Source organism: Orcinus orca, chromosome 16 (assembly GCF_937001465.1).
Source record: "Orcinus orca chromosome 16, mOrcOrc1.1, whole genome shotgun sequence".
In the NCBI taxonomy this organism is placed as follows: domain Eukaryota; kingdom Metazoa; phylum Chordata; class Mammalia; order Artiodactyla; family Delphinidae; genus Orcinus; species Orcinus orca.
In genome coordinates, this window is record NC_064574.1 from 2,563,944 (window position 1) to 2,591,825 (window position 27,882).

At 53.7% G+C, this 27,882-nt stretch overlaps 1 protein-coding gene and 1 long non-coding RNA gene across 15 annotated transcripts in view; one reads left to right on the forward strand and one right to left on the reverse strand.

The window, feature by feature from the left end:
- Positions 1-27,882, reverse strand: part of CDH4 (cadherin 4) — a 556,898-nt gene that overhangs the window by 10,378 nt on the left and 518,638 nt on the right. Inside the window, exons 8-10 of the mRNA XM_033410223.2 lie at positions 19,874-20,011; positions 6,684-6,869; positions 394-647 (exon numbers count right to left, since the gene is read on the reverse strand). Of these exons, the coding sequence (XP_033266114.2) occupies positions 394-647; positions 6,684-6,869; positions 19,874-20,011 (578 nt within the window). The remainder of the gene's footprint in view (positions 1-393; positions 648-6,683; positions 6,870-19,873; positions 20,012-27,882) is intronic.
- Positions 641-27,035, forward strand: LOC117197640 (uncharacterized). Of its 14 annotated transcripts, none has more exons than XR_007472096.1 (9): positions 641-1,921; positions 2,183-2,323; positions 2,842-5,299; positions 7,906-8,279; positions 9,781-9,856; positions 10,197-15,650; positions 15,694-17,963; positions 18,099-20,693; positions 24,057-27,035. It is a non-coding gene; the product is annotated as an uncharacterized LOC117197640 (long non-coding RNA). The 14 variants fall into 14 exon arrangements; XR_007472097.1 differs by lacking the exon at positions 24,057-27,035 and having other exon boundaries at positions 18,099-19,960; positions 20,445-21,516; XR_007472095.1 differs by lacking the exon at positions 24,057-27,035 and having other exon boundaries at positions 18,099-18,267; positions 18,351-21,516.

Below are 27,882 nucleotides of genomic sequence, written 5' to 3' on the forward strand. Positions count from 1 at the left end.
GAACGGGCTGTTTAACCTCACAAGGACCCTGGGAGGCAGATTCTCCCATCGCCCCCTTTACAGGCGGGGAGACGGAGGGGCAGAGGGGGCTGGTGACTCACAGAATCGTAAGCGCAGGAGCGTCAAGCGGGGTCAGGACCCAGCCTGACTCTAGATGCGGCTGAATGTCCTTCAAGCTTTTCCCACCGTCTCGTGTCAGGGCAGCCTGGCGGCCGGTGATGCCAGCTGTCCCCAGACTGGGCTTCCCTGCCTGGGGACACCACAAGTCGGGGATGCCCCCAAGCGCCCACCCGGGACTTTCTGGGTTGCAGGTTTCACTGGGCATTCAGGACTCTTCTCTGTGGAAGACGGGGCTCCCCTTTCCCAGGGCCCGAGGGTGCTCTGTGGGCCCACCTCACGGCCTGCTGCATGAACCGGTCAGGGTCCACTGCCGAAAACGTGGTTAGCACGGTGCCGGTGGGCACGCCCTCCTCCAGGCGGATCAGCTTGTGGTTCGAGGGGAAGTAGGGGGCCTCGTTGATGTCCATGACTGAGATGGTCACCCCCGCCGTGGACTGGAAGGACATCTGGATCCCGCTGGCCAGGGGCGCCTGGTTGGACACCATCACGGTCAGCATGAACGCTCTGTTCAGCTCATAGTCGACCGCCTGGAATGAGAGGCGCCGGGACGGGGAGCTGGCTTAGGTGCCTGCGAGGCTGTCAGGGAGGGTGGTGCCCGTGGGGCTGCTTGGTCTGCACCCGCCCTGCTCTGGGCCCAGGAGGTCAGTCCCGAGGGGTGCCGTCCCCCAGCTTCCCACGTCATGGAGTGGCAGTAGCTGGGCTCCTCGGGGGCTACAACTCCCGCCAGGCACACCTCCTAGCCAGCGGCTCCGGCACTCATCAAGCATTAGGAGTGCGGGGGCCCCACCCTGCTCCCTGCAGCCTGGCAGGTCGAGGGCCCGGCTCTCGTCCGTCCAGGGTGCCTCACCAGGTGTGGTGGGTGGAAGGGTGGCCTCCAAGGATACGTCCCTGTGGAACCTGTGACTGTGACCTTTGGCAAATAGGGTTTTTGTAGATGTAATGAAGTTAAAGGTCTCGAGAGGGAGTCGCCCTGGATTGAGGTGTTCCCCGATTCAAGCCTGGGTGCCCTGTGAGTTAGGGAGGGAGACTGCAGACACAGAAAGGGGCCAGGTGAAGACAGGCACAGGCTGGGGTGACGCAGCTTCGAGCCAGGGATGGCCAGCAACCCCCAGGAGCTGGGCGGGGCAGGAGGGATCCTCCCAGAGCCTCCAGAGGGAGCACAGCCCTGCCAATGCCTTGATCTTGGACGTCTGGCCTCCAGAGCTGTGAGAGCGCATCCTTCAGTTGTTCTAACCCACCTGGTCTGTGGTAAGTTGCTACAGCAGCCCCAGGACACCAACACACCAGGTCTCACGGAGCCCCCTCACCTCTGTGCGTGGCCCTTGCATGACCATTCTCTCCAGTTGACACACATTTTGGGGGTGTCAGGACCCCGGATGATAAATGTTAGTATGGTTCTATTGTCTACAGTTATAGGGTCTCCGGGGTACGATCAGTCTCGGGGGGTATTCTTCACATTTTGAGGGGGGATGGAAGCTGCACGGAAGCACTTGGGGCCCCGAGATGTGTAACTATTCCTGGCAGAGCTTGCAACAGTCTCACTAGAAAACCAGCAACACAGCACACTGCAGCTGCATTTGAACAGTTCTGCTTAGACATGTGCGGAGTATTACGTGCCCAAGAATATTCACTGACGTATCATCTGTATCATTCACAGAGGATACATACTGCTGTCAACTCAGGCACCCATAGCACTGGCTGGGTGGATGGGCTGCATCATCCGCACAGTGGGGACACTTGCAGCTGTAAGAAAGAACCAGGAAGATACACGTGGGAACGGAGAGATCTCCAGGATCAACTGGTGAGCAGAAAAGGCAACATCCATTGCAGGCTGCCTCTTGTGTGAAAGGGGGAGAGGAACATGAATTTGCATATGTATCTGCTCAAATTTGCAAAAAGAAATGCTGAAAGGATAAACCAAAAACTCATAAAACAGTCACCCGTGAGCAGAGGGAAGGAATAAGGGTGGAGGGAACGTCTGGAGGTGTGAGTTTGCTGCGTGTGTTTTGCCACATAGCTTTGATTTTAGAGCCATGTAAAACCTTACATTCTCACATTTTAGGTATTACAAGTAAACTTGCATACATAAAGCAATCTCTGAAAATTAGAAACAAACTGAGTTAAATTAAACTAACTATACATCGATGGTAATATAACTCCCAAGAAAATAATGATTTCTCGTGACTGGGACAGCATTTAGACGGTAAGTCCTTCATGGGATTTATTCTAAGGACAAGTTATTGCAAAGAAACCTTAAATTCATCTGGTCTGCTTGCTGTTGGCCGGGACTTTGGATTCGTTATTTTTTAAGCTTTTTATGTATAATTGGCTCTCTATATCCATGGGCTCCACATCTGTGGATTTAACCAACCACAGATTGAATACATTTGAAAAAAATTCCAGAAATTTAAAACCTGAATTTGCCTCACACAGGCAACAGTTTACACAGCACTGACATGGTATTGGGTATAAATTACACGGGAGAGTGTGTGTAGGTTATATGCAAATATTCAGTTGGCCAAAAAGTTCTCATGGAAAAACCTGAACGAACTTTTTTGGCCAACCTGATACTATGCCATTTTGTATAAGGGATTTGAGCATCTGTGGATTTTGGTACCTACCTGTGGGGGTGTGTGTCCCGGAGCCAATCCCCCATGGATACCGAGGGGTGATTGTATATTGTAGGTTAAAGTAAATCAGCAATTATCTTACTGTTGTTAGGAACCAAGATTTTCAGTGTAAGAGAAATGAGATCAAGTATAAAATCAACAAAGGTTAGTAAAACCCTCCAGTGTTCAATTTGGATGAAATGATCATGTGAATCGGTGAAGTAACTTTGAGGTGGTCAGGAAGCACATGCACTGAAGTGTCACTTCTTCGCTCTGCCCTGACAACATCCAGTAGCGATGGCAGCAGCCGCAGTGAGCACCTCTCGCGTCTGGACGTTGGTTTCTAAGTACCACTCCTCGCTAGAGGAATGGCCCGTCCAGATGTGAGGCAAGAAATCAGCAAGACGAACCTGGGCTGTGCACTCAGGTCCCAACACAGGGACGTAGCAGAAGCACCCAGAACCAGCTGCCAGAGGAGCCCCCTGGCCAGAGGTCAAGACCCGTACTAGCTGCAGCTGAGCACCACACACCGAGCGTATAAAAACCTGCACAGCCTTAGCCGTGATGAGAAAGTGAAAAACGCAGTTCACTGACTGCTTTTGCATTTACCCAGGTCCTCATCTCTGCAATCTGTGGATAGTCACTTTCCCTGGCAAAAGGGGACTTTGCAGCCACGATGAAGGTAAGGGTCTTGAGCTGGGAGGTGGTCCTGGATAACCCAGGTGGGCCCTACGTGCCGTCACAGGGTCGTTACAGGCTCCTGACCTCCAGAAAAGTGCGAGGGTAAACGCCTGTCATGTTACGCAATTGTTACGGCAGCCGTAACACCTGGATGCAGGTGGTGACACTGCCTGTTGCTGGCTCACCGGTTCTGCTCTGAGAATCGGAAGTAAAGGTAGAGAATGAAGCCTCATTCTCGCCTTTTCTGTTGAGCTGCGTTAATTTCATGTTCCTGTTGAGTGGCTTAAAACAACACAGATTCGTTATCTTACAGTTCTGGGGGCCAGAAGCCAAAAGTCTGCGCTGCTGGGCTAAGGTCGGGGCGTGGGCAGGGCTGGCTGCTTCTGAAGGCTCCTGGACGCCTTTTCTGGCTCCGTCCGAGAGGCGCCTGTGCTCTCGGCCCCTCCCTCCGTCTTCAGAGTGGCAACGCGGCACCTTCCAGTCTGTCTCTCTCAGGCCTCTGCTGCATCCTCAGGTCTCTGACTCTGGTCCTCTTGCATCACTCTTCTAAGGGCCCCTCGATTACTTGGGGGCCCCCCAGGACTATCCAGGACAACCTCCCATCTCAAGATCCTTAACTTCTTCACATCTGCAAAGTGCCCTTTGCCACATACGCACAGATTTGGGAGACTGGGACCTGGGTGGGCATCTTTGCGTGGGCGTTGTTCTGACAGCTGCAGGCCTGCATTTCAGCATCATCACAGGGCTCTTTTATATAGAAGCATTCTAGCCGAGGACTGTACAAGGAATGACAGGATTGTAAAGCACCATTTTATACCGCCTAATGAAGAAATGAACTTGGCAATGACCATCAACAGATGATGAAACCAACAGATGGGGGCTGGTGGAGAGCCGTGATTTTGCAGACTGTTTGCCGGTCATGACGGGGAGGAGCCAACTCCACGGTGACGGGAGAGGCCTGTGAGCACCGGAGCCCACTGGTCAGGCTCAGATGGCTGTGCACGGGACAACCAGGCTCCTCGCCGCGGAAGGGCCCTTCAGGTCTGCAGCCCTGGTTACAGGAAGAGCAGAGAGCGAGAGACCAGATACTCCGAGAGGAAGCGATCGGACAGATTCAGCACCGCGGACCCTGCGTTTGTGACAGGTCAGAGGTGGGGGGAATATTCTAGATTATGAGAGATTCAAGAGATGGCACAACCGAATGCAACGTGGGGACCCTGGTTGGATCCAGATTTGAAAACCACACCATCAAGAGACACTTGGAGAATTAAGGGCAATTAAATGTAGACTCAGGGCCTCCATGGTGGCGCAGTGGTTGAGAGTCCACCTGCTGATGCAGGGGACGCGGGTTCGTGCCCCGGTCTGGGAAGATCCCACATGCCGCGGAGCGGCTGGGCCCGTGAGCCATGGCCGCTGAGCCTGCGCGTCCGGAGCCTGTGCTCCGCAATGGGAGAGGCCACAGCAGTGAGAGGCCCATGTACCGCAAAAAAAAACAACAAAAAAACAAATGACTCATATTGGAGATCACGGAGGTGTGGCTGTCTGTCTCAGGTGCTGTCACGGTTGTAGCTATGTGAGCAGAGGGCCTGGAGTTAGAACCACACGGCAGCAAAACATGGATGGAGCGACATGGCAGCACGCTAGTAACTGTGAAACTGAAGTGGCAGGTGAGGGTACACCGTCTCTCTTACTTCTAGATGTGCTTGGAAACGTTTGTGGTAAATGGGGTGACACACTTCTGCTCAGAGGGGAACTGATCGCCTCGTGGGACCAGTTGTCCTGCGAGCCCTGGGGGTGCTGGTGACGGGGCCGTGCTGCCCTGCCTGCTGCTCCTCTGGCCCAGCCCTGCCCCATCACTGGGCTCCTACTGCAGCTCAGCCTTGACTTCTGTGAGTATTGACCGTCATACACCTGGTGCATCAAACCCATGCCTTCTCAGCTCCTGCTGCTAAGCAAGGTACTGAGCACGAGAAGAGTTTACTATGAAGTAGGTAACGGTGCTGAGTGGGTGTGGAAAGGGGACGGAGACGAGGCTCCCGAAGGTGCAGTGCCTGCCCGACGGGAAGGCCTGGAGGTGGCAGCAGAGATCGGGGTTCTGGGCCGACACTTTCGTCGTCCTCCCCACTGTCCCCCCGGCTCACCTTGCGGGAGCCCCCGTCCTCTGCAGCCGTGGTCTCCTTATCTGCTGAAGGAATGGGTGTTACCTGCAGAGCCCCTGGAGCCCCCGGTGAGAAGCCACGTCCCTCCCTGGCGCTTGCCTCTTCGTGGCTGAGGTCCCCCCCGCCCCCCCCCCCCCCCCCCCCGCCGCCGCCGAGAACTAAGCGGCTGCCAGGCCTCCAGCCCCTCCCCCAGGGCCCCCGAGTGTTGGCGGCGATTTAAATATACTGCTTCCTAAAATCACGGTGGGTGTGCCTCTGAAGAAGTCACTAAAGGAAGTGGTCCTTCTCCCATATTTATCCGTTCGTGTCCCTGGAGGACAGGGAATAATGCTACGTGTCATGCATTAAAAATTGTGTCGCCAGTCTGAGTGAGGACACCTTCCAGAAAGATTATGGCCAACGGAAGTCTGTCGGACGGCAAAACAAAACATATTGGTAACAGAGAAATCAGTGAGTAATTTGCTCCAACAGTTTCAATCAGAGGCCAGACAGCCTCACTGGGCCCCCGCTCAGCTGCCTCCCCCACGTGTGGCCACGACTCTTCACTCAAAGCCCAGGGGCCGGGTCTGCACCCTGAGGGGAGCAGCCCAGCGTGGGTGCAGGCTCGTGGGGCAGGGCCGGGGGCGCACCAGTGCATGTGGGGGAGGCTTGGGGTGAAGTGTTTTCGCTGAGCCTTGCTGGGAGCTGCAGAGGTTACCGCGGCCCCCGAACTGGCCTGCTCCCGCTGTTCCTGCCACCCTGACCCTCCTCCGGGCACCTGGGGCACCGCTCACTCACTGCCTCGGGCAAAGCCTTGTCGCCGCCCGGCCGGGAAGCAGAAGAGGCTGATTCTCGGCCTCTGAGCTTCAGAAGCTGAGGGCCAGGTGTGAGGGAGGAGATGGTAGAGTTATCTTTTGGGGGGTGGGTGGCAGGTCAGGCCTGCAGAGTCCCTGGGGTCACGGGACCGGTCCTGCTGAGGCTGCCTCTGCCCCTGGCAGGTCGGGCGCAGTCCTTTGCCCTTGGACACTGGGGTGGCACGCACTGAACCCGAATATCACTCCTGTTACGTCTGCCTCAGGGCACGTGGTGGGGGCAGAGCTCGGGGAGCCCAGCAGGAGGCGAGGTGAGCACCCACCTTCACCACGGTGACCATGCCCTCGTTGGTGACGGGGTCCGTGCGGACGCTGAAGTGGCCCGAGGGGTCCCCGCTGATGATGCGGTAGACAGCGTTCCAGTTCGGGGAGTGGGGCTGATCTCGGTCCATCACAGTGAGGTTTGCGACCACCATCTCCACCCGGTTTTCGGGGACTTCCCCTGCGTACTGCGAAGTGTAAGAAAAGACAACATTACAAACCCGTGTGGAAGCCTGGAGAGGCTGCAGAGGTTCTCTGCTGACCCTGGGGGGCCTCTGCTTCCAGCTGCTCCCAGACACGGTGACTCCCACAGGTTGGCCCATCCCATGTCCGTGCCGACGAGGCGGTGTCTAGAGAGGGCTCTGCTTCCTCCAGCTGAGGCCCAGCAAAGCCCGAGGCTCATCTGCACGTATCCACCTCCAAACTAATCCCTGCCTGTGCACGCACGCACGCACGCACGCCAGGCCCCCCTCCTAAATCCCCTTCAAGCCCTTCCCATAGGCAGCAGGGGACCAATGCAAATACCTGGGGCTTGCAAGAGACTAAAAATGTGCTTACAAAATGGGAAACGAACAGGAGTGGGGACGCAGCTGCAGAGGGCTTCCCGAGCTGAACCATCTCTGGGCTCCTGCCATCCCAGTGCTCCCCGACATGGGCTTGGGGCCTGGGGTCAGCAGCTGCAGATGTGCAGATGATCAAACACAGAGCCTCAACCCTTTCTTTCCTGCCGCAGCAGTGAGGGCTGCAAACCACGCCCATCGGTGAGTGGGGTTCACGTGGCCACAGTAGTTACGGGCAGGCAAAGACTGTGTGCGTGGCTGGGCGTGTTGGTGCTGGTGTCGAGGTGGTGATGGAAATCTGAGCACCTCTCAGCAGGTGAGTCAGTGCTGTGCAGCTGTGGCCCAGCTCAGAAGAGCCCCGAGCTCGGTTTACTGCTGTGCGGTCACAGTCCTGAAATTCTTCATACTTTGTGAATGAGGGCCCCTGTGTTCTTATTTGGCACTGGGCCATGCAAATCGTGTGGCCATTCTGTCACAGTGCAGTGTGCTTTTGAGCCACAAAACCCGGAGACAAAGTTTGAACAAATATCTGGGGATTTCCAGTTGTGTTCACAGCAGCGCAACCCTAACGATGGTTACCGAGTGCCCACTCTGTGCCAGGTACTGCCCTTGCGTTATTCTGCTGGTTCCTCAGGAGAACCCCATTCTTATCCCCATTTTGCAGATGAAGAAGCAGAAGCAAGAGAGGTTAAGAGACCTTGGCACGGCCCAGAGAAAGCACGGCTCAGGGAAACCGCCGGGTGACTGCCGGAGCCTGGATCCAGCCATGCCTGAAGACAGTGCAGCTTCTGCGAGATGAGGAGATTCTCTTCTTGTTTCAGTTGCCAGGGTCAGTGTAGTGGACATCAGTAGGCTGTTTGGCTCTCCAGCACCTTCTGAATTCCCTTCTTTATCTTCCAGAACCGTGCTTTCTCGCCCTCCTCTACTGCCACCACCTGGTCAGGTGATCTAGAACCTGCCAGTGGGACACACCTTCATGAGTTTGATTCAGAAGAGAGGCAGAGAGACCTTGTGCTTTGGCGCCTGCAGTGGCAGAAGGTGGGTGGTGGCACCGTGTCCAGCGATGGAGATGGGAGCTGAGGCCTCTGCGCCCCGTGGCAGCGGAAGGTGGGGGTACCCCCGGCGGAGCCCCCGACCTGATGCACGCGGCTCTCGGAGTCTGTGGCCACTCGTGCTTTGGCGGCCACTGGTTTAATCAGGGTGGGTTCTGGTGCCGTCACCTGACAGGCCCCCCGCCCCCCCGCCACAGCCCAGTTTCAGTGCACCCCATGGGGGCCCTGTTGGGCGCCTCCACCCACTCTGCTCTGGTCCCCCGAGAATACGGGCCTGTGGTTTCACGGCATGGGGAGAGCTGCGTGTCCCGGAGACCAGTTCCTTCCAAACTTCCAGGTGAAGTTCATTTGAAAAGTCTATTTTAATTCATGCAAGTTTAATAAAGGTTCACAAAGAGGTGCCTTAGCTGGGAAGCCTGGCTCAGGGTTTTCTTACTAACCTTCCCCTGTAGCCATAATGAGTTTTAAATTTAAATTTTTGGGTTTTCAGGCACAGGGAAAGCCTCCCCCATGCCCCGTGGGATGTAAGGGCGGATACTTGGGAAAGGAAGAATTGGAAGAGTGTTGGAATTTCTTGCATAGCTGTAACCCAGAATTCACGTGCACCCCCATCTCGAGAGGCAGGGTGGATTTCCTATTCGTGCCTGGGCCTTCCAGCACAACCCCAGCTCCTCCGCACAAATCTGGGGGGCTCCCAGGGGAGGGTCACATTAGCAGAGTGGAGGATTTGGGTGGGAACAGTGAAGCCCAGCCGGGATTTAGGGAAGACCCCTCAGCCAGGCCGAGAGGATGGAGGATGGCAGGGCCTGTCCCCACAGACCCGGGGACCACCAGGGCACCTGCTCCATTGGGGATGCCAGACTCCCTGAGATGATGCTTTTGTTTCTGGCCCCAGTATTCGAACCATCGCTGGTCCTAGCGCGGCTCAGGCCTGAGGACCTGACCCTCCCCCAGCTGCCTTCTCTCTGGGCCCTGGACCCTGGTATGACCGAGGGTGTTATGCGAGGGGGGTGCCCCCCACCCAGTCCTCTCCTGAGCCAGGAACTCGGGGATCACCCTGGAAGCCCCGGGGCTGCGTTGGCTTCTGTTGGAAAACGTGCCTTCTCCTCTGACCTTCCTATGGTTTTACTTTTTGTTTTGTCTTTAGTTTCTTTATCATCTGCAGTCAGAACTTCCAAGCCTCCCCTCCTTCTCGCCCTCACAGCCCACAGCACTTCCGAGCTCCTGCTCTCTTCTTTTCGTCTTTCCGCAGCGCCTGGCCCCGGGGCTCCGGCCCAGGGATGCGCGCCGCGGCACTGGTGCAGGGAGCGGGAGGTGGTAGTGGCACAACGCTCCGGCGATTTTAACTTTTGAAATTTAGTTTCCTCTCCAGTAAAACGGTGACGATTTCTGTCGGCTTCTGAGTTTGGAATCAGAATCTGACGGGTGGGACCAGTGGCTCATAACGGGGGACCTGGCGGCTGACATCCATCCTCCTCCACCCACAGGGAGAAGCCTGGGGCCCGGGGCCCGGGTGGTGACTCTGGAGCCTTGTCCCCTCCTGCGGTGCTGCTGTGAGAACAGGTGAGTGACGCCTGGGACGTGGCCCTTGGGACGCCAGCTCAGGAAGAGGACCCTGAAGCACCTCCCCAGCTTTTTGGTTCACCCCCTTTCCAGAAAGAAGGGCTACTGGGTGCTTGTCGCCCTCTCTTCTGTCTTCAGAGGACCCTGGGAGGGGACCCACCATGATCTCACCCCCCCTTTATTTTTTTTTAACATTTAGCTTAATTTTATTCATGCTTGCCTTGGAATGGGGAATAGGTCATCCAATCAAATATACAGTAAAGACAAGTATGTCCTATCACGTACAGTCTTGAACTGTAGCGCGATGTACCTTAAGGACTCATCCTCCCTTTCTTAACAGATGAGGAAACTGGACTTGGAATGAATGTTTTGGTGCCTCCACCGTGAACCCCTCACCCGCTGAAGGCAGAGCCGGGACCCTGTCTGCTCCGCCGCCCAGTCGGAGCCCCTGTGATGGGGGGTCAGGTACCACCCGCGGTGTTTTTAGGGCAGAGAACAAACTTCCCTGTAGATGAGCGGATGCTCCCAGCTTCACCTTGAGCCATGTAACACTTACGCGTCAAGAGGGGAAAACGTTCTGATGCTCAGAGAGGTCCGACTGTCAGCCTAAGGGCACAAAGCTAGGAGGGCCCCGGGGGTTGGGGGGGCAGAAGGGGGCTTCCCGACTCCAGGAGACCCTCCCGTGGGCCTGTGTGTGGCTGGGCCTCAGGGCTTTGCTCCAGGACCTGAGGATGAGGCAGAGGGAGGCCCTTGGGTCGGGTCTGCGGCTGTGTCCTGGGGGCCTCGGCCCTACCCCGTGGACCCGCCTCACCCTGCAGGGGTGCTGAGGGACGCTTCGCGGTGGCAGCAAGGGAGCGCAGGCTCGGAGCAGGCGAAGGGAGAACGACGTCTAATTAACATTTCAGAACAGGAACTGGATCATGCAAATCCCCACCCCCACCTCTGCAGCTTCTGCTGATGGCTCTTGATTAAGCGCGATAAAATTAGCCTGGCTGTGCAGGGGGTGCAGCCAGCCCTGGGCCTGCGCCCGCCCGCCCCCACTGAGCCCAGCAGACGGTGTCCTGGGGCCCTGCCTTCCACCCGTCCCGAGGGGCCATGTCATAATGTGTGACCCCGGGACATTAGGCAATCCACACACATCCACGCCGTCGCCCCACAGCCCCGACAGTAAGCAGGCAGGGCCTCTATGTGCTCTCCTGGCCTCCAGGGCCCGGGCCTGGCTGAGGCCGACTGGGGTGGAGGAGGGGCAGGGGCGACTCTGGGAAGAGGCAGCCGTTCCGAAAGCCCGGAGGGGCATCTTCCTGAGGAACAGTCCCGGGAACCAGGCTGTGCCCACCTTTCCTTCATCCAGGCGTGCAGGCATCCCCTGGGATGTGCCCCAAGGCACCTCCTTGGGTCACATGCAAACTCCCTCCTGGGTCTCAGTGTAATTCCCGGGCTGCCCCTTTTTCAGGCGTGTGTGCAGATCCGGGGGTATCTTGTTCATCATCTCCCCTCCCCTCGTGTGGACACCCCAGCGCAAACAGGTCAGGAAGGTGCACCGCACCCTCCTTTTCTCCGCCGCATCGCTTCCTCACAGGCCATCTAGGACCCGGCCTTTCTAGGGGATCAGCGGGCGTTTGCAGGGCGGCTGGCGTGCAGAAGGGCAGACGAGGTTCAGGCTAGAAGCAGAGAGCCACACGAGGGTCAGGTCAGGGCCGACCAGGGCTCGTCAAAGCCAGATCAGGGCTCGGGACAGTGGGCGGAAGTGGTCCCCCGCGGACGTGCCCTGCGGGAGCTCGGGTGTCAGGGCAGCCTCGGGGCCCCTCTCTGGAGCTGCGGAAACCCGGAAAGGCAGCGCTGCTCCATCTCAGAAGGGGACGGGAGACACACTTGGGGTCTTGAAGGACAGAGGTGTGGTGCGAAGGTGGGCCCGCGGAAGGAGGAGATGTGGGTTGGACTCTGTCTCACTGTGTGACCTCGGGTAGCCCGAATTACCCCTCTCGGCCTCAGGTGTCTCTGGTGGAAAAAGGGATAGCAGCTGTTTTCCTGACGGAGAAAAGCCTCTTAGGAAATACACTCAGAAGCCTTTAGATGTGAGGGCATCACGCATACTACTGATTCCCAAGCAGCTCAGAAAGAATTGTGTGGGCGCACCTACAGGGAGAAGCGGGCACACACGGCATGGCGCCGACAGGGCCGGTGTGCGCAGCTCTCCTTTTTGTTTGCTGTAACTGGAGCACAGCTGGTTTACAATGTGTGTTACTTTCAGGTGTAGAGCAAAGTGACTCAGTTATACACATATATATGTATATTCTTTTTCAGATTCTTTCCCCATACAGGTTATTAGAAAATATTGAGTAGAGTTCCCTGTGTCATACAGTAGGTCCTTGTTCTTTATCTATTTTATATATAGCAGTGTGTAAATGTTAATGCCAACCTCCTAAATTATCCCCCGGCCCTTTGGTAACCATAAGTTTGTTTTCTATGTCTACGAGCCTGTTTCTGTTTTGTAAATAAGTTCATTTGTATCATTTTTTTAGTTTCCACATGTAAGTGATATATGATGATTATTTGTCTTTCTGTCTGACTTCACTTAGCATGATCATCTCCAGGTCCATCCATGTTGCTGAAAATGGCATTATTTCATTCTTTTTTATAGCTGAGTAATATTCCATTGTATATGTGTACCACATCTTCTTTATCCACTCATCTTTTGATGGACATTTAGGTTGCTTCCATGTCTTGGCTATTGTAAATGGTGCTGCAGTGAACACTAGGGTGCATGTATCTTTTCAAATTATGGTTTTCTCCAGATAAATGCCCAGGAGTGGGATTGCTGGGTCATATGGTAGTTCTATATTCAGTTTTTTAAGGAACCTCTGTACTGTTCTCCATAGTGGCTGCACCAATTTACCTTCCCACCAACAGTGCAAGAGGGTTCCCTTTTCTCCACACCCTCTCCAGCATTTGTTGTTTGTAGATTTTCTGGTGACTTCCATTCTAACTGGTGTGAGGTGATACTTCATTGCAGTTTTGATTTGCATTTCTCTAATTAGTGATCTTGAACATCTTTTCACGTGCCTTTTCGCCATCTGTGTGTCTTCTTTGCAGAAATTTCTACTTAGGTCTTCTGCCCATTTTTTGATTGGGTTTTCTTGATATTGAGCTGCATGAGCTGTTTGTGTATTTTGGAGATGAATCCCTTGTCAGTAGCTTCATTTGAAAATATTTTCTCCCATTCCATAGGTTGTCTTTTCGTTTTATGGTTTCCTTTGCTATGCGAAAGCTCTTAAGTTTAATTAGGTCCTATGTGTTTATTTTTGTTTTCATTACGCTGGAAGATGGATCCAAAGATGTATTGCTGCGATATGTCAAAGGGTGTCCTCCCTATGTTTTCCTCTAGGAGTTTTATAGTATCCGGTCTTATGTTGAAGTCTTTAATCCATTTTGAATTTATTTTTTGTATGGTGTTAGAGAATGTTCTAATTTCATTCTTTTACATGTAGCTGTACAGTTTCCCCAGCACTACTTATTGAAGAGACTGTATTTTCTCCATTGTATATTCTTGCCTCGTTTGTCGTAGATTAATTGAACATAGGTGTGTGGGTTTATTTGTGGGCTTTCTATCCTGTTCCATTGATCTACATTTCTGTTTTTGTGCAAGTACCATGCTGTTTTGATTACTGTAGCTTTGTAGTATAGTCTGAAGTCAGGGAGCCTGATTCCTCCAGCTCCGTTTTTCTTTCTCAAGATTGCTTTGGCTATTCGGGGTCTTCTGTGTTTTCATACAAATTTTAAAACTTTTGGTACTAGTTCTGTGAAAAATACCATAGGTAATTTGATAGGGATTTCACTGAGTCTGTAGATTACCTTGGGTAGTATAGTCATTTTGACAATATTGATTCTCCCAATCCATGAACTTGGTATATGCTTCCATCTGTTTATGTCATCTTCTGTTTCTTTCATCAGCATCTTACAGTTTTTGGAGTACAGGTTTTTTTTTTTTTTTTCTCCTTAGGTAGGTTCATTCCTGGGTATTTTATTCTTTTTGATGCCATGGTAAATGGGATTGTTTCCTTAATTTCCCTTTCTGATCTTCTGTTGTTAGTGTATAGAAATGCAACAGATTTGTGTGTAGTAATTTTGTATCCTGCAACTTTACCAGATTCACTGATGAGCTCAAGTAGTTTTCTGGTAGCATCTTTAGGATTCTCAATGAATGTATAGTGTAATGTCATCTGAAAATGGTGACAGTTTTGCTTCTTTTCCAGTTTGGATCCCTTTTATTTCTTTTTCTTTTCCAATTGCTGTGGCTAGGACTTCTAAAACTATGCTGAATAAAAGTGGTGAGAGTGGACATCGCTGTTTGTTCTTTTTAAATTTATTTATTTTTGGCTGCGTTGGGTCTTTGTTGCTGTGCGTGGGCTTTCTCTAGTTGAGGCAAGCAGGGGCTACTCTTGCTGTGGTGCATGGGTTTCTCATTGCGGTGATTTCTCTTGCTGCGGAGCACAGGCTCTAGGCACACAGGCTTCAGTAGTTGTGGCACACCGGCTTAGTTGCTCCGCGGCATATGGGATATTCCCAGACCAGGACTTGAACCCATGTCTACCGCATTGGCAGGTGGATTCTTAACCACTTCGCCACCAGGGAAGTCCCCTTGTCTTGTTCTTGATCTTAGAGGAAATGCTTTCAGCTTTTCACCATTGAGTATGATGTTAGCTGTGGGGTTGTCATATATGGCCTTTATTATGTTGAGGTAGGCTCCCTGTATGCCTACTTTCTGGACAGTTTTTTTTTTTTTTAATCATAAATGGGTGTGGAATTTTATCAGAAGTTTTTTCTGCTTCTACTGAGACGATTGTATGGTTTTTATTCTTCAATTTGTTAATGTGGCGTATCACACTGATTGATTTGCAGATATTGAAAAATCCTTGCATCCCTGGGATGGATCCCACTTGATCGTGGTGTGTGATCCTTTTAATGTATTGTTGGATTCCGTTTGCTAGTGTTTTGTTGAGGATTCTTGCATCTGTGTTCATCAGTGACATTGGCCTGTCATTGTTTTTTTGAAGTATTTTTGTCTGGTTTTGGTATCAGAGTGACGGTGGCCTCATAGAATGAGTTTGGAAATGTTCCTTCTTCTGCAATTTTTTGGAATAGTTTCAGAAGGATAGGTGTTAACTCTTTTCTAAATGTTTGATAGAATTCACCTGTGAAACCATCTGGTCCTGGACGTTTGTTTGTTGGGAGTTTTTAAACCACAGATTCAATTTCAGTACTTGTAATTGGTCTTTTCATATTTTCTATTTCTTCCTGGTTCAGTTTTGGGAGATTGTACCTTTCTAAGAATTTGTCCATTTCTTCTAGGTTGTCCAATTTACTGCCATATAGTTGCCTGTAGTAGTCTCTTGTGGTCCTTTGTATTTCTGTGGTGTTGGTTGTAATGTCTCCTTTTTCATTTCTAATTTTATTGATTTGAGTCCTCTCCCTTTTTTTCCTGATGGGTCTTGCTAAAGTTTTATTAATTTTATCTTTTCAAAGAACCAGCTTTTACTTTAATTGATCTTTTTTTATGGTTTTCTTAGTCTCTATTTCATTATTTCTGCTCTGATCTTTATGATTTCTTTCCTTCTACTAACTTTGGGTTTTGTTTGTTCTTCATTTTTAGTTGCTTTAATGTAAGGTTAGGTTGTTTGAGATTTTTCTTTTTCCTGAGGTAAGCTTGTATCGCTATAAACTTTCCTCTTAGAACTGCTTTTGCTGCGTTCCATAGCTTTTGGATCACAGTGCTTTCATTTTCATTTGTCTCTAGGTATTTTTTGGATCACAGTGCTTTCGTTTTCATTTGTCTCTAGGTATTTTTTGATTTCCTCTTTGATTTCTTCAGTGATCCATTGGTTGTTCACTAGCATATTGCGTAGCCTCCACGTGTTAGTGTTTTTTTGCAGTTTTTTTTTCTTGTAGTTGATTTCTAATCTTATAGTGTTGTGGTTGGAAAAGATGCTTGATATGATTTCAATTTTCCTAATTTACTGAGGCTCGCTTTGTGGCCCAGCACGTGATCTATCCTGGAGAATGTTCCGTGTGCACTTGAAAAGAATGTGTATTCTGCTGCTTTCGGACAGAACGCTCTGTAGATATCAGTTAAGTGCATCTGGTCTAATGTGTCATTTAAGGCTTGTGTTTCCTCACTGATTTTCTGTCTGGATGATCTGTCCATTGATGTAAGTGGGGCGCTGAAGTCCCCCACTATTATTTATTTACTGTCAATTTCTCCTTTTATATCTGTTAACATTTGCCTTATATATTGAGGTGCTCCTGTGTTGGGTGCGTATATATTTACAATTGTTGTATCTTCTTGGATCGATCCCTTGATCATTACGTAGTGTCCTCCTTTGTCTCTTGTAGTAGTCTTTATTTTCAAGTCTATTTTATCTGATATGAGTATTGCTACTCCAGCTTTCTTTTGATTTCCATTTGCATGGAATACCTTTTTCCACCCCCTTTCAGTCTGTATGTGTCTCTAGGTCTGACGTGGGTCTCTTGTAGACAACATATATATGGGTCTTGTTTTTGTATCCATTCAGCCAGTCCACGTCTTTTGGTTGGAGCATTTAACCCGTTTACATTTAAGGTAACTATTATTATTATTTTTTGTGGTATGCGGGCCTCTCACTGCTGTGGCCTCTCTCGTTGCGGAGCACAGGCTCCGGACGCGCAGGCTCAGCGGCCATGGCTCACGGGCTCAGCCGCTCGGCGGCATGTGGGATCCTCCTGGACCGGGGCACGAACCCGTGTCTCCTGCATCGGCAGGCAGACCCTCAACAACTGCGCCACCAGGGAAGCCCCCATTTAAGGTAATTATTGATATGTATGTTCTTACTGGCATTTTGTTAATTGTTTTGGGTTTGTAGGTCTTTTTTCTTCCTTTCCTCTTTTGTTCTCTCTTCTTATGATTTGATGACTATCTTTAGTGTTGTGTTTGGATTCCTTTTTCTTTTTTGTGTGTACGTCTATTATAGATTTTTGGTTTGTGGTTACCATGAGGTTCTGATACAGCAGTGTATATAAATATGTGATTGTTTTAAACTGTGATCTCTTAATTTCAAACACACTCCCAGTGTCCTGCACTTGTGCTCTCCTCCTCTCACGATTGCTGGTGTTGATACCATGCTTGTGTGGATGATCTCCTACCTTTACTGTACGTTTGCCTTTACTGGTGAGCTTTCCCATTTCATCATTTTCTTGTTTCTAGTTGTGGCCTTTTCTTTTCCACGTAGAGAAGTTCCTTCAGTGTCTGTTGTAAAGCTGGTTTGGTGGTGCTAAATTCTTTTAGCTTTTGCTTGTCTCTAAAGCTTTTGATTTCTCCATCAAATCTGAATGAGAGCCTTGCTAGGTAGAGTATTCTTGGTTGTATGTCTTTTCCTTTCATCACTTTAGATATATCCTGCCACTCCCTTCTGGCCTGCATAGTCCTGCTGAAAAAAATCAGCTGATAATCTTTTGTTTTTAAAAATAAATTTATTTATTTTTGGCTGTGTTGGGTCTTTGTTGCTGTGCGCGGGCTTTCTCTAGTTGCGGCGAGTGGGGGCTACTCTTTGTTGTGGTGCACGGGCTTCTCATTGTGGTGGCTTCTCTTGTTGCGGAGCACGGGGTCTAGGCACGCAGGCTTCAGTAGCTGTGGCTTGTGGGCTCTAGAGCGCGGGCTCAGTAGTTGTGGCACACTCCGCGGCATGTGGGATCTTCCTGGACCAGGGCGCGAACCTGTGTCCCCTGCATTGGCAGGCGATTCTTAACCACTGCACCACCAGGGAAGCCCCAGCCTTTCTTTTTTATTGATGAGTGACTGTGCAGCAGTTAGTTGTGACTTTGGTGCTTTTGTGTTAGGTGAGCACAAGGCCGCCTACTCCACCATCTTGTCTTCTCTCTGTGAGGCTATTCTTTTCCCTGTGTCTATTCTTGCAACTTTTCTGTGAGCTTGAAATTATTTCTAAACACATGTTGAAAAAATTTCAAGGGCGTTCGGAATCTGTGGATATGGAAAGGTCTTCAAGACATATCATAAGCGGAAAAACCAAACACAACGCAAGGGTCAGAGTGAAAACACAAGGGGCTCCTCCTCAAAGTCAGTCATTTTATACCTTTTAAGGTACTGTACCGTGTGTGTGAATTACCTAACCAAATACGCAAGTTAATTTTTAAAAAAGAGATAGATAATGATTAAGTGAAGCCGGGTGAGGCAATGAAAACTTGTTCCTAGTTCCAAAGGGTCCAAGCTGAGAACAGAAAAAACCCAGATGGGCGGGGCCCTATCTGACTGAACTGATACAACAACAAGGAAGGACCCCAGAGGCCTTATGCCACCAGGTGGGAGGCTCCAGGGAATCGTGTGTTCCGTGTGACTCCGTTTACATGACATCCTAGAACAGGTAAAGCTCACCTTGGACGATGAGCCTGGGTTGCTGCTGGCTGGGGGGAAGGTTTCACTCAAGATTTGTGCCTCATACTGTAGGCACGTCAGACCTCAGTGCAACGAACAATGAGCTGCTCTCCTCATGTCCAGACTCCCTGGGACGCTGCTCCTGAGCCCTTCCTGCCACTGCCCACTGGCCGTGGAGAGCAAACAGAATGGAAGCCATCCCACCCTAACCAGGGGGCAGAGACCTGAGCGGCTCCCTCTGTGGGGCGATCTTACATCCGCCCACCAGATGGCGCTGTGCCCTCATGGCTGAGGCTGCCCTCCTCTGGCTTGGTCCAGCCAGACACAGAGCCTAGGACTCTGAGATGCCTTACTGCAGGGATGTGGGATTTGGGGACTCCAGAATTTGGAGCCTGTGGTGGGGTGGGGAAGCAGGATGAGGGCACGCAGGGACGCTGGTGGGGCTCCCGCCTGTGAGATGCCTTCACGGCAAGCTGACCCACCCACTGGGAGAATGAGGGGTCTCCTCTCTGTCCCCCCCACCCCCTCCGCTGTGGCATGAGAGCACAGCTTCCTGGCTCAGCCCCAGCTGCTCCTAGTGGGCTGAGTGGCTCTGGACAAGTGACTTAGCCTCTCTGAGCCTCAGCATCCTCCTCCATAACTGGGTCCCGAGCCTCAGGGGCTGGTGGGGCCGAGGTTGACCAGGAAGCCCAGGCTGCTGCCTGGTGGAGCGGGGGTGAGGGCCGCTCCACAGCTGAGCTTGCGCTCCAGTTCTTTTGTTACTGTTACTGCTGTTACCCTCTCATCCACTCGGTACCGCGGGAGTGAGGCTCAGAGAAGGCAACCCTGACACCCTGGGGGGAGGGGGCAGCCTCCACCTCCCAGCACTGCCCGGGGAGTCCTCACTGACCCTCCCCTCTGCCCATCTGGCCCCCTGCATCTGCCGCATTTCTGGACGGGCACCCGCAGGGTGGGTATATGCTCCCATTCTGTCAGCAACCCCACTCCGGGGGGCGTGGCCCAAAAGACGCAGCTCCTTTGGAATTCAGAGGAACTGGGAGCGCGTGACTCGTGGCTCTGTGATCCCTCGGCTCTGCCGCTAGGGCGTTCCTGTGGTCATTTAGGTTCTGGGCAGCCTGGCACGTGGCCTGGCCACAGCCCGCTGGCCGTGCCTGAAGGGGCAGGACGTACCATGTGTCCCCCACGCCCCGCTGCCCCCTGCTGATGGTGGGCCGTGGAGGGCCAGCTGCGGTCCTGCCGCAGGGACCTGCCCTGTCCCCGGGCATCCCCCCCCGCCCGACAGTCCTGCCTCGCATGCAGCCATGCACACACCCCACACTGGCTGACCCTGGAGCCCAAACACCGCCGGTCAACTCCTCCGGATTCGGGAGGAGGGTCCAACTCCCTCTGCCCTGGGAGCCTCTCCAGGTGTCAGCCAGGGGTCAGTAGGGGCCTGCAGACACCGGGAGCTCCTCTCCCGCTCAGCCCCCGCCGCTCGGGGCCTTTGTTAACAGCCTGTCTGTCTATTCGTCTGTCAAGCTCCTTCCATCAGGTGGCAGCAGAGAGAGAAGCAGCCCGAAGGCCCGGGACCTGTCTCCGAGGGGACGCGCACTCACCGTGCTGGCAGTGAACTCGGGCGGGTTGTCGTTCACGTCTGTCACCGTGATGATGGCTGTGGCCGTGTTGGACAGGCCATAGTTCAGGTTTCCTTCCATGTCTGTCGCTTGAACAATGACTGTGTACTGCTGAACTTTCTAGAAGGGCATGAGGGGGAGGAAGACAGCATCAGTTTGGGTTTCAGTTTACAGGCTGTTTATACTTTCATTAAAGAAATACATTCCCCGGACGGACTCAGCTGGGTCCCCGTCCTGCCCGGGGGGCGCTCAGCAGGGGACCTGGCAGAAGAAAGTTCTCACTTGCGGTGGGTGGTGAGGTCTCTGCCTTCACCTCAGTGCCTGGCTTCCACGGGTGTAGATCGAGGTAGAAATAAGGAAAAGGGGGCCTGGAGCACACAGCACGCTGTGCTGGGTTTGCCAGACCAGGGGTGGACAGTTTGGAAAGAGGGGCGACCCCCAGATGTGTGTCTGCAGGGACCTCATTTCTTTAGCATCCTCAGTGTCTAGTTCAGCCTCAGTCCAGAAATTCAAACAGGAGAAGGGAGTCAAGCCCTCTCTCCTCTCTCTGCAGGCACACAGACACCAGCATTACTCTGTGTCTGAACACAGTCTGGAAGGAGTGGTTAGCGTTCAGATGCAGGTGTGAATTTTAAAAGGCAAAATGATGCTTGATGGGGACGGCGAATTTCACTGGGCACTGAAGGGGCCGCCCAGCCCTTCTCCACCTGGACCCACTGGTGCAGTAACCCCAGGTCAGCAGAGGGGGCCTTTCCACACCCCTGTTCTGAGCAGAGGCCACAGGTGTTTCCAACTGTGACAGGTGAGGACGAGCCTGGTGGGCAGCTCTCTGCTGGGACCACAGACCACCTCTCACTGGCACCATTAGGGAGGGAGGGTTCTGGGGTCCAGGGCAGAAAGGGACCTTCTGAAATGCCTCCAAGGAATGAATGATCCCAAGTCCCGCTCCCCTAAGAGGATCAGGGAAGAGCCCACTTCTCAGCCCCACGATTCAGGGAAATGTGCTCAGGATCCCTAGGGGGCTCTGGAAGGAATTATAAGCAGCAGACGGTCACAGACAGCCACTCTCTCTCCCTCCCTCCCAGCCTCCCTCCATCCACTCCTCCATCCATCCGTGAGTCCCTCCATTTCCCTCTCTCCTTCCCAGACCCACAGCCCATGTGGGGAAAGCAGGACAGCCGCACGTAAATCAATGAAATTAGAACACTCCCTCTCACACCATACACATAAATAAACTCAAAATGGCTTGAAGACTTAGACATGACACCATAAAACTCCTAGAAGAGAACATAGGCAAACCATTCTCTGACATAAATCGTAGCAATGTTTTCTTAGGTCAGTCCCCCCAGGTAATAGAAATAAAAGCAAAAATAAATGTTACCTTTGCACAGCAAAGGAAATGATAAACAAAATGAGTAGACAACCTACAGACTGCCAGCAAATATTTGCAAATGGGGCTTCCCTGGTGGCGCAGTAGTTGAGAGTCCGCCTGCCGACGCAGGGGACACGGGTTCATGCCCCGGTCCGGGAAGATCCCACATGCAGTGGAGCGGCTGGGCCCGTGAGCCATGGCCGCTGAGCCTGCGTGTCTGGAGCCTGTGCTCCGCAACGGGAGAGGCCACAACAGCGAGAGGCCTGCGTACCGCAAAAAAAAAAAAAAAAAAAAATTGCAAATGATGCGACCGACTGACAAGGGCTTAATCTCCAAAATATAGAAACAGCTCACAGCTCAATAACAAAAACCAAACAACGCAATCAAAAAATGCACAGAAGACCTAAACAGACATTTCTCCAAAGAAGACATAAAAATGGCCAAGAGGCATGTGAAAAGATGCTCAACGTCGCTAATTATTAGAGAAACGCAAATCAGAACTACAAACATACCACCTCACAGCAGTCAGGATGGCCATCATCAAAAAGTCTACAAACAACAAATGCTGGAGAGGGTGTGCAGAAAAGGGAACCCTCCTGCACTGCTGGTGAGAATGTAAATTGGTACAACCAATGGAGAACAGTATGGAGGTTCCTTAAAAAAACTAAAAATACTTACTGTATGATCCTGCAATCCCACTCCTGGGCATATAACCGGAGAAACCCAAAAAGATACATGCACCCCAATGTTCACAGCAGCACTGTATACAATAGCCAAGACATGAAAGCAACTTAAATGTCCATGGACAGATGAATGGATAAAGAAGATGTGGTACATATATACATGGAATACTACTCAGCCATAAAAAAGAATGAAATAATACCATTTACAGCAACACGGATGGGCCTAGAGGTGATCATACTAAGTGAAGTCAGAGAAAGACAAGTATCATATGATCTCACTTATATGTGGAATCTTAAAAAAAAAGGTACAAATGAACTTATTTACAAAACAGAAACAGACTCACAGACACAGAAAACAAACTTACCAAAGGGGAAAGGGAGGGGAGGGATAAATTAGGAGTTTGGGATTAACAGATTCACACTACTGTATATAAAATAGATAACAAGTTCCTACTGTACGGCACGGGGAATTGTATTCGATATCCTGTAATAAACCATAATGGGAAAGGATATGAAAAAGAATATGTGGCTTTATATATGTATAACTGAATTGCTTTGCTGCACACCTCAAACTAACACAACGTTATAAATCAACTGTACTTCAATAAAAAATACAAGACGTTTGGTGGCCCCGGGCTCTGACATCAGGCATCACAGACCAGGTACCTCCCAGACAGGCCTCCTCAGGGAATGAGGGCCGGGGAAACCAGGGAGGCTTCCAGGAGGTGTTGGGCTGTTCTGCCCAGAGGTGACAGGATGAGTGAGGGCTGAGTGGAGGGTGTGGACCAGAGCTGGGAGGTGGCTCGGGGGGCTCGCACTGTCTCCCACCCAGATGGATGTCTGGCCTCCACCTCTGTCAGCGCCGCAGTCCACGTGCCCAGGGCCGGCGTGCAGCTGGGGGGTGGCGGTGCTAACCCCCCTCCCCCCTGCCCCAGCTCTTATTCCAAGAGGCCTCCCCCAGGAGTGAGCCTCTCAGAGGAGCAGGAAACAGCTCCTTGGCACACAGCTGGGGCGTCCCTTCAAGGGATGAAGTATCTGGAGGAGGAAAGTGAGGAGAGCACATCGGGGCCTCCGAACAGGCTCCTAGGTAGGGGGCGAGAGGGGAGGGGCCCCAGTGCCGTGCTGGGCTCAGGTCCCCACCTGGGACAGGGGGCAGGGCCACGTGCCTGAAATAGCGAGCGGGAAAGCAGTCCCAAGACCAGGACAGTCACTGCTCTTCCCCCCTCACCTGCTCTGACACCGGCCAGACCCTGGGGACCCACCTCGTGCTGGGCCCCTGTTCCCGCTGCCAAGAACCGGCTGTGACGGCGCCTCCAGGGGACCCCCTCCCCCACCGCAGAATGGACCTGCCCTCCTCACAGCCCCACAGTCCTTGGGATCAACCCCTCTGACAGTCACTCAACAAACATGGGCCTGACTCTCCTCGGAGATGGAGAGCACCCCGAGGTCGGCCTCACACTCAGGCTGGGCCCCTGGAAGCCCAGCCTGGAGCCGGTACACAGAACGCACTCAGTCCGTGCTTGTTACACGAACCGACACACGTCTAAACAGCTGATGATGTTTTTTGTGAACGTGGTTAGAACCTGCGCCCAAGGAGACATGAAAAAATCAAAGCAACAGCCTACACGTGCTTGGGTGCCACGCCGCACCCTGGAAGTCCTCCCACCAAAGATTAAGTCTTGCCTCCCTCCCTGCTTCCTCTCTCCGTCCTCCATCTACCTACCCGGCTACTCATCCATCCATCCTCCATCCATCTGTCCATCCATCCATCCTTCATTTACAGGGACCACCCCCCCCCCCCCCGTTAGGTGGGATCACGACCACCCGGTGAGGTGGCGAGAGGTCCTCTCAGCTGTTCATGAGATAAACGAACTCAGAGAGCGGGGACAGGCTTCCCCTGGAGGTACCATCAGAGCAGATGTGTGGGGCTTTGAAAGCAGAGTGTGGGGCTCACCAGACAGGGAAGCGGGGACAGGCACGATGTGGGTCCCCAGGGTCCGGGTGGTGTTGGGGCAGGGGAGGGGGAGAAGCACGGTGACTGTCCCAGGCTAGGAAGTGCTCTCCCTTCCTGCTCACTCTTTCGGTGATGTGGCCCTGCCCCATCTCACAGGTGGGGACGCTGAGTCTCACGATGTCCCCAGTGGCACACAGCAAACCAGAGGCTGCTGGAGTGGCCGTGGGATTCCTGATGCGGGTTGGCGCCTCTGTGATGGGTGAAGGCAGACGGCTCCGTGCCGCCAAGGCAGCGACGTCAGCCAGGATGCCAGGAGGCCTCTTTCTGAATGTGGCACACAAGGTACCCAAGGGCACGGCAGCGCCATCCTTAACCCGCTTCCCCCCGGCAGCTGCACGGTCAGTATCCGTCTCCACGTGTGTGGACAGCTGCATATGCTCAGACATCCATCGGGCCCTTGACATCAGGACGTCGCTCAGGGCAGGGGTCCCTCCTTCGCGACTGCTGTGCCTCTGGACCCCAGCAGGGAGTGAGTGCCCCTCCCTCTTGCCCATCAAAGGCGGCTGGTCATCTCTGGTCACTGCTGCCTCAGCAGGGACATGGCAGCGACAGGCTGGGGACGGTACCAGTGCCAGGGTGGGTAGACTGACGAACCGAACCCAAACCTCAGGTCCCCACGTGCCCTCGGCGAGGGTCCTGCCCGGAGCGTCCCGGATCCAGCCAGGCCTGAAGGCGCCCTGTGCGTTCAATCACATGAGCCAGTTAGCCCTCTTTTTTGTTTGATCCTGGAGCTCGTTTCTGTCCTCTGCCACAGAAGGGGGTCTGACTGCCCCACCTGCTACTGTCTTTCTTTTTGTGAGGGACACCATCACAGGAAGCACAGTGGGACGACCGGGCACCTAATGCAGGAGAGAACAGGACTCTGCTGACGTTCTCCCAGCACCACCGGCCCCGACCCTCTGGGGCACCGATGGGGCCTGAGGGCGGACTCGGGGCCCGACTGTCGTGGCCTCAGTCGGGGTGTCGTGGTGAGCGCTCCGCCACTGAGCCTCGCAGAGTCACCCCCACAGTATCGACAGACACCACGCCCTCCGTCCAGCTCTGCCGTAGATTATTCCTTACAGCTCAGGCTTTCTTGTACTTCAATAAACACATTTAGAAGCGTTTATGCCGCTGCTATAAATGGCAAACGAGCATCACCTTCCACAAATAGAAATTAGTCCTAAACACGACTGTGTATTTTTAAAGGTCCGTCTGTGAGTGTCCAGGCCCAGTGCACGAAGCAATGGGGGGACCCAGGCCGACGGAGCCACGCGACGCCCCCCGCAGCGGCTGCCCGTCACCTCTCGCCATGCGGAGAGACACGCAGGCTGAGAGGGGCCCGCCCCACCCCCGGCTGGTAGGCTAACACGGAGCGGGTCCCAGGGCTCCTCTGCTAGGACCTGCCCTGGCTCTGCTCCCTGGGCACAAGCAGAGGCCTACAGTCCACCGGTCCCGGGGCAGGCGGGGCCCGCTGGCCGCACGCTTTCTCCTCTGCCGCCCCCCAAAGCCACGGTGCCCTCCGGGCCGGTGCAGGGCTGTTCCGCCTGCCCTGGCACTCTGCTCGCCCCCATCAGCAAGGCCTTCCCTGCCTCCCTGAATAAAATACAATCGCTGCCCCACGGCCGCTCCCCCTGCCGGCTGCCCGCTCTCCCGAGACTCTGCTTCACTTCTCAGCGTCAGCGCGGCCGCCCTCCACCGGCTCCTGCCCCACGAGCAGGGCTCCAGAGCCCAGGACTTCACACTCAGTGCCGTCTCCCCGGCGTCTAGAACACGCCTGCACGCTGTCCGTGGGTGGCGGGGACGATGCCACCCTCCCTGGGCGCTGGCGGTGTCTGTGGGCACAGCTCGGCGAGGCCAGGGCCATAGCTTGGATCGGTCTGCCCCAGGGCAGCCGGGCACAGGACGGGGTGGGCATCAGGGATGCCCCTCGGGCTGACCCATACACAGGTCTGGAGCAGAGATGTTTCCAGAGCTCAGCAGGCGGAAGGGGTGAGTGGGCTCCTAGGGGTCAGTGCTGAAGGGAGACCGCCTCAGGGCTGGCTGCCCTTGCAGGGCTGAGGCACCCAGAGTCCCACCGCGGGGCACGCACAGGCTCTGCCAGCCCCGACGTGGAAGGCTCCGGCCAGCCTGGGGGATCTGGAGGTGGGAGCTGGGGATGCAGAGCAGGAGGGAGCCGGCTGGGTCTCCCACCTGACCACAAATTCACCTTTGCCACCCAGGCCCTGCTTTGCGCGGGCTGTCACGGGGAAGAAAACACACATGATCATAGCGCAGGAGCCCACAGTCCGGCGCGGGCAGCCTCACCCTAAACGGGCCATGCACGGACCACGGCGGGCGGGCCTGGGACGGACGGCGCTTGGCTGCAGGGGCCTCGGCTGCCCGCCTCTGTTCCCACCCTGGTCTCGTCGGCCAGCAGGGATCACAGAAGTTATTCTTTGGGGGCAGTAAAGACAAACCCAAATATAAGTCCCATCAGGAGCCTCAGAACATGGAAATAGGGCCTCTGTACATAAAGTGAAGGTAAGGCTCGAGACGGGACCACCTGGGCTAGGGCGGCCCCAATCCAGGTGACAGGTGTCCTGGGGAGAGGAGATGAGGGCACAGGACACAGGGAGGAGGTGGCCACTCGAGATGGGGGCAGAGACTGGAGTGGCCACAAGTGAAGGATGCTGGCAGAAGCACAGGAGGTGTTCCACGACCCTCCAGAAGGAAGCAGCACGGCCTGCGTTTGGGAGCTCTGGCCTCCAGAGCTGGATGCGATTCTGTTGTCTGATGGCGCCCAGTGGGTGGCCACCCAGGAACCGCACAACGGCCTCGGGCTCACCCTTCCCAGGCTGCTGGAGGCATCTGAGATACCCCCTTCCCCATGCTGGCCTTGCTCCAAGCAGATGGTGAGCTTCCACCTGGAGAGGCTTCCCCTGAGACCCCGTGGCCTCACCGTCTGGGCTCTGTCCATCTCACCGCCCGGCGGGAAGGAGGCAGGCCCAGGGCTGGAAGGCTGGGAGGAGGGTCGTCACCCCAGCCTCGCCTCTGGGACCAGCCGACACTGCACGGGGCTGAGCAGGAAACAGGAGGATTCATGCCCACAGCAAAGGGAGGGGCTTAACCAGAGAAGAGGAAGAAAAGTGGCACCGTTGTCACGTGACTGACTGCAGCCAGAAGCCACTCGGTCTTTCTCGTCTCCTTAATCATAGAATCACAGCCTCTACACGGGGCCGTCATGGGCTGCTGCCCTCAGAAGACACTGGTGAGAAACATGGGGACACATGCAGGTGTGTTATACATGTATGTATGCATGTGCATGTCTGTGTACTAGTGCGCACACGTGTATGTGACAGGCACATGTATACACGTGTGCAAGTATGCACACACGTGTATGTATGTATCATGTGTGCACGTACGTGTGTGTGCCTGTGAACGTGTGCACATTTGTGTGCCTGAGTGTGTGTTGTACAGACAACCACCACTAGAGGGCGGGCCGGTCCTGCTTTGCGGAGCAGGGTCGGGGGTCCTTCCTGGCCATGGCGGGGGCTGGAAGAAAATCCAGCAAGAAGGAAGAAACGGGGACTGGGACCCAGTGGAACCCAGTGCCTCCCCGTGGACGGGGCCTCTGAGATCCAGGCCAGCTCAGTCTGGGCACCGGACTAGGCATCGCGGGAGCACTGGGGGGACACGGGTCCAGGCTCTGCTGTGGCTTTTGTTTCAGAAAGTATACTTTTCAGACTTAATAACGGTCACTGTTTTCTCTTTTACCAAATCCCGTTGTGGAGGGGCATCTAGAGGCCAGGGGTGGGTGGGCAGGGCCCACGCACACCCCGGGGAAGCATCCCTGGACACAGACACACTCACATCTTAGCAGCAGGGTCCAGCATGGTTAAGAGTTTTGATATTTTCATTTAAAAAGCCTTCCTAGATGGCGGAGTAGAAGGACGTGCCTTCA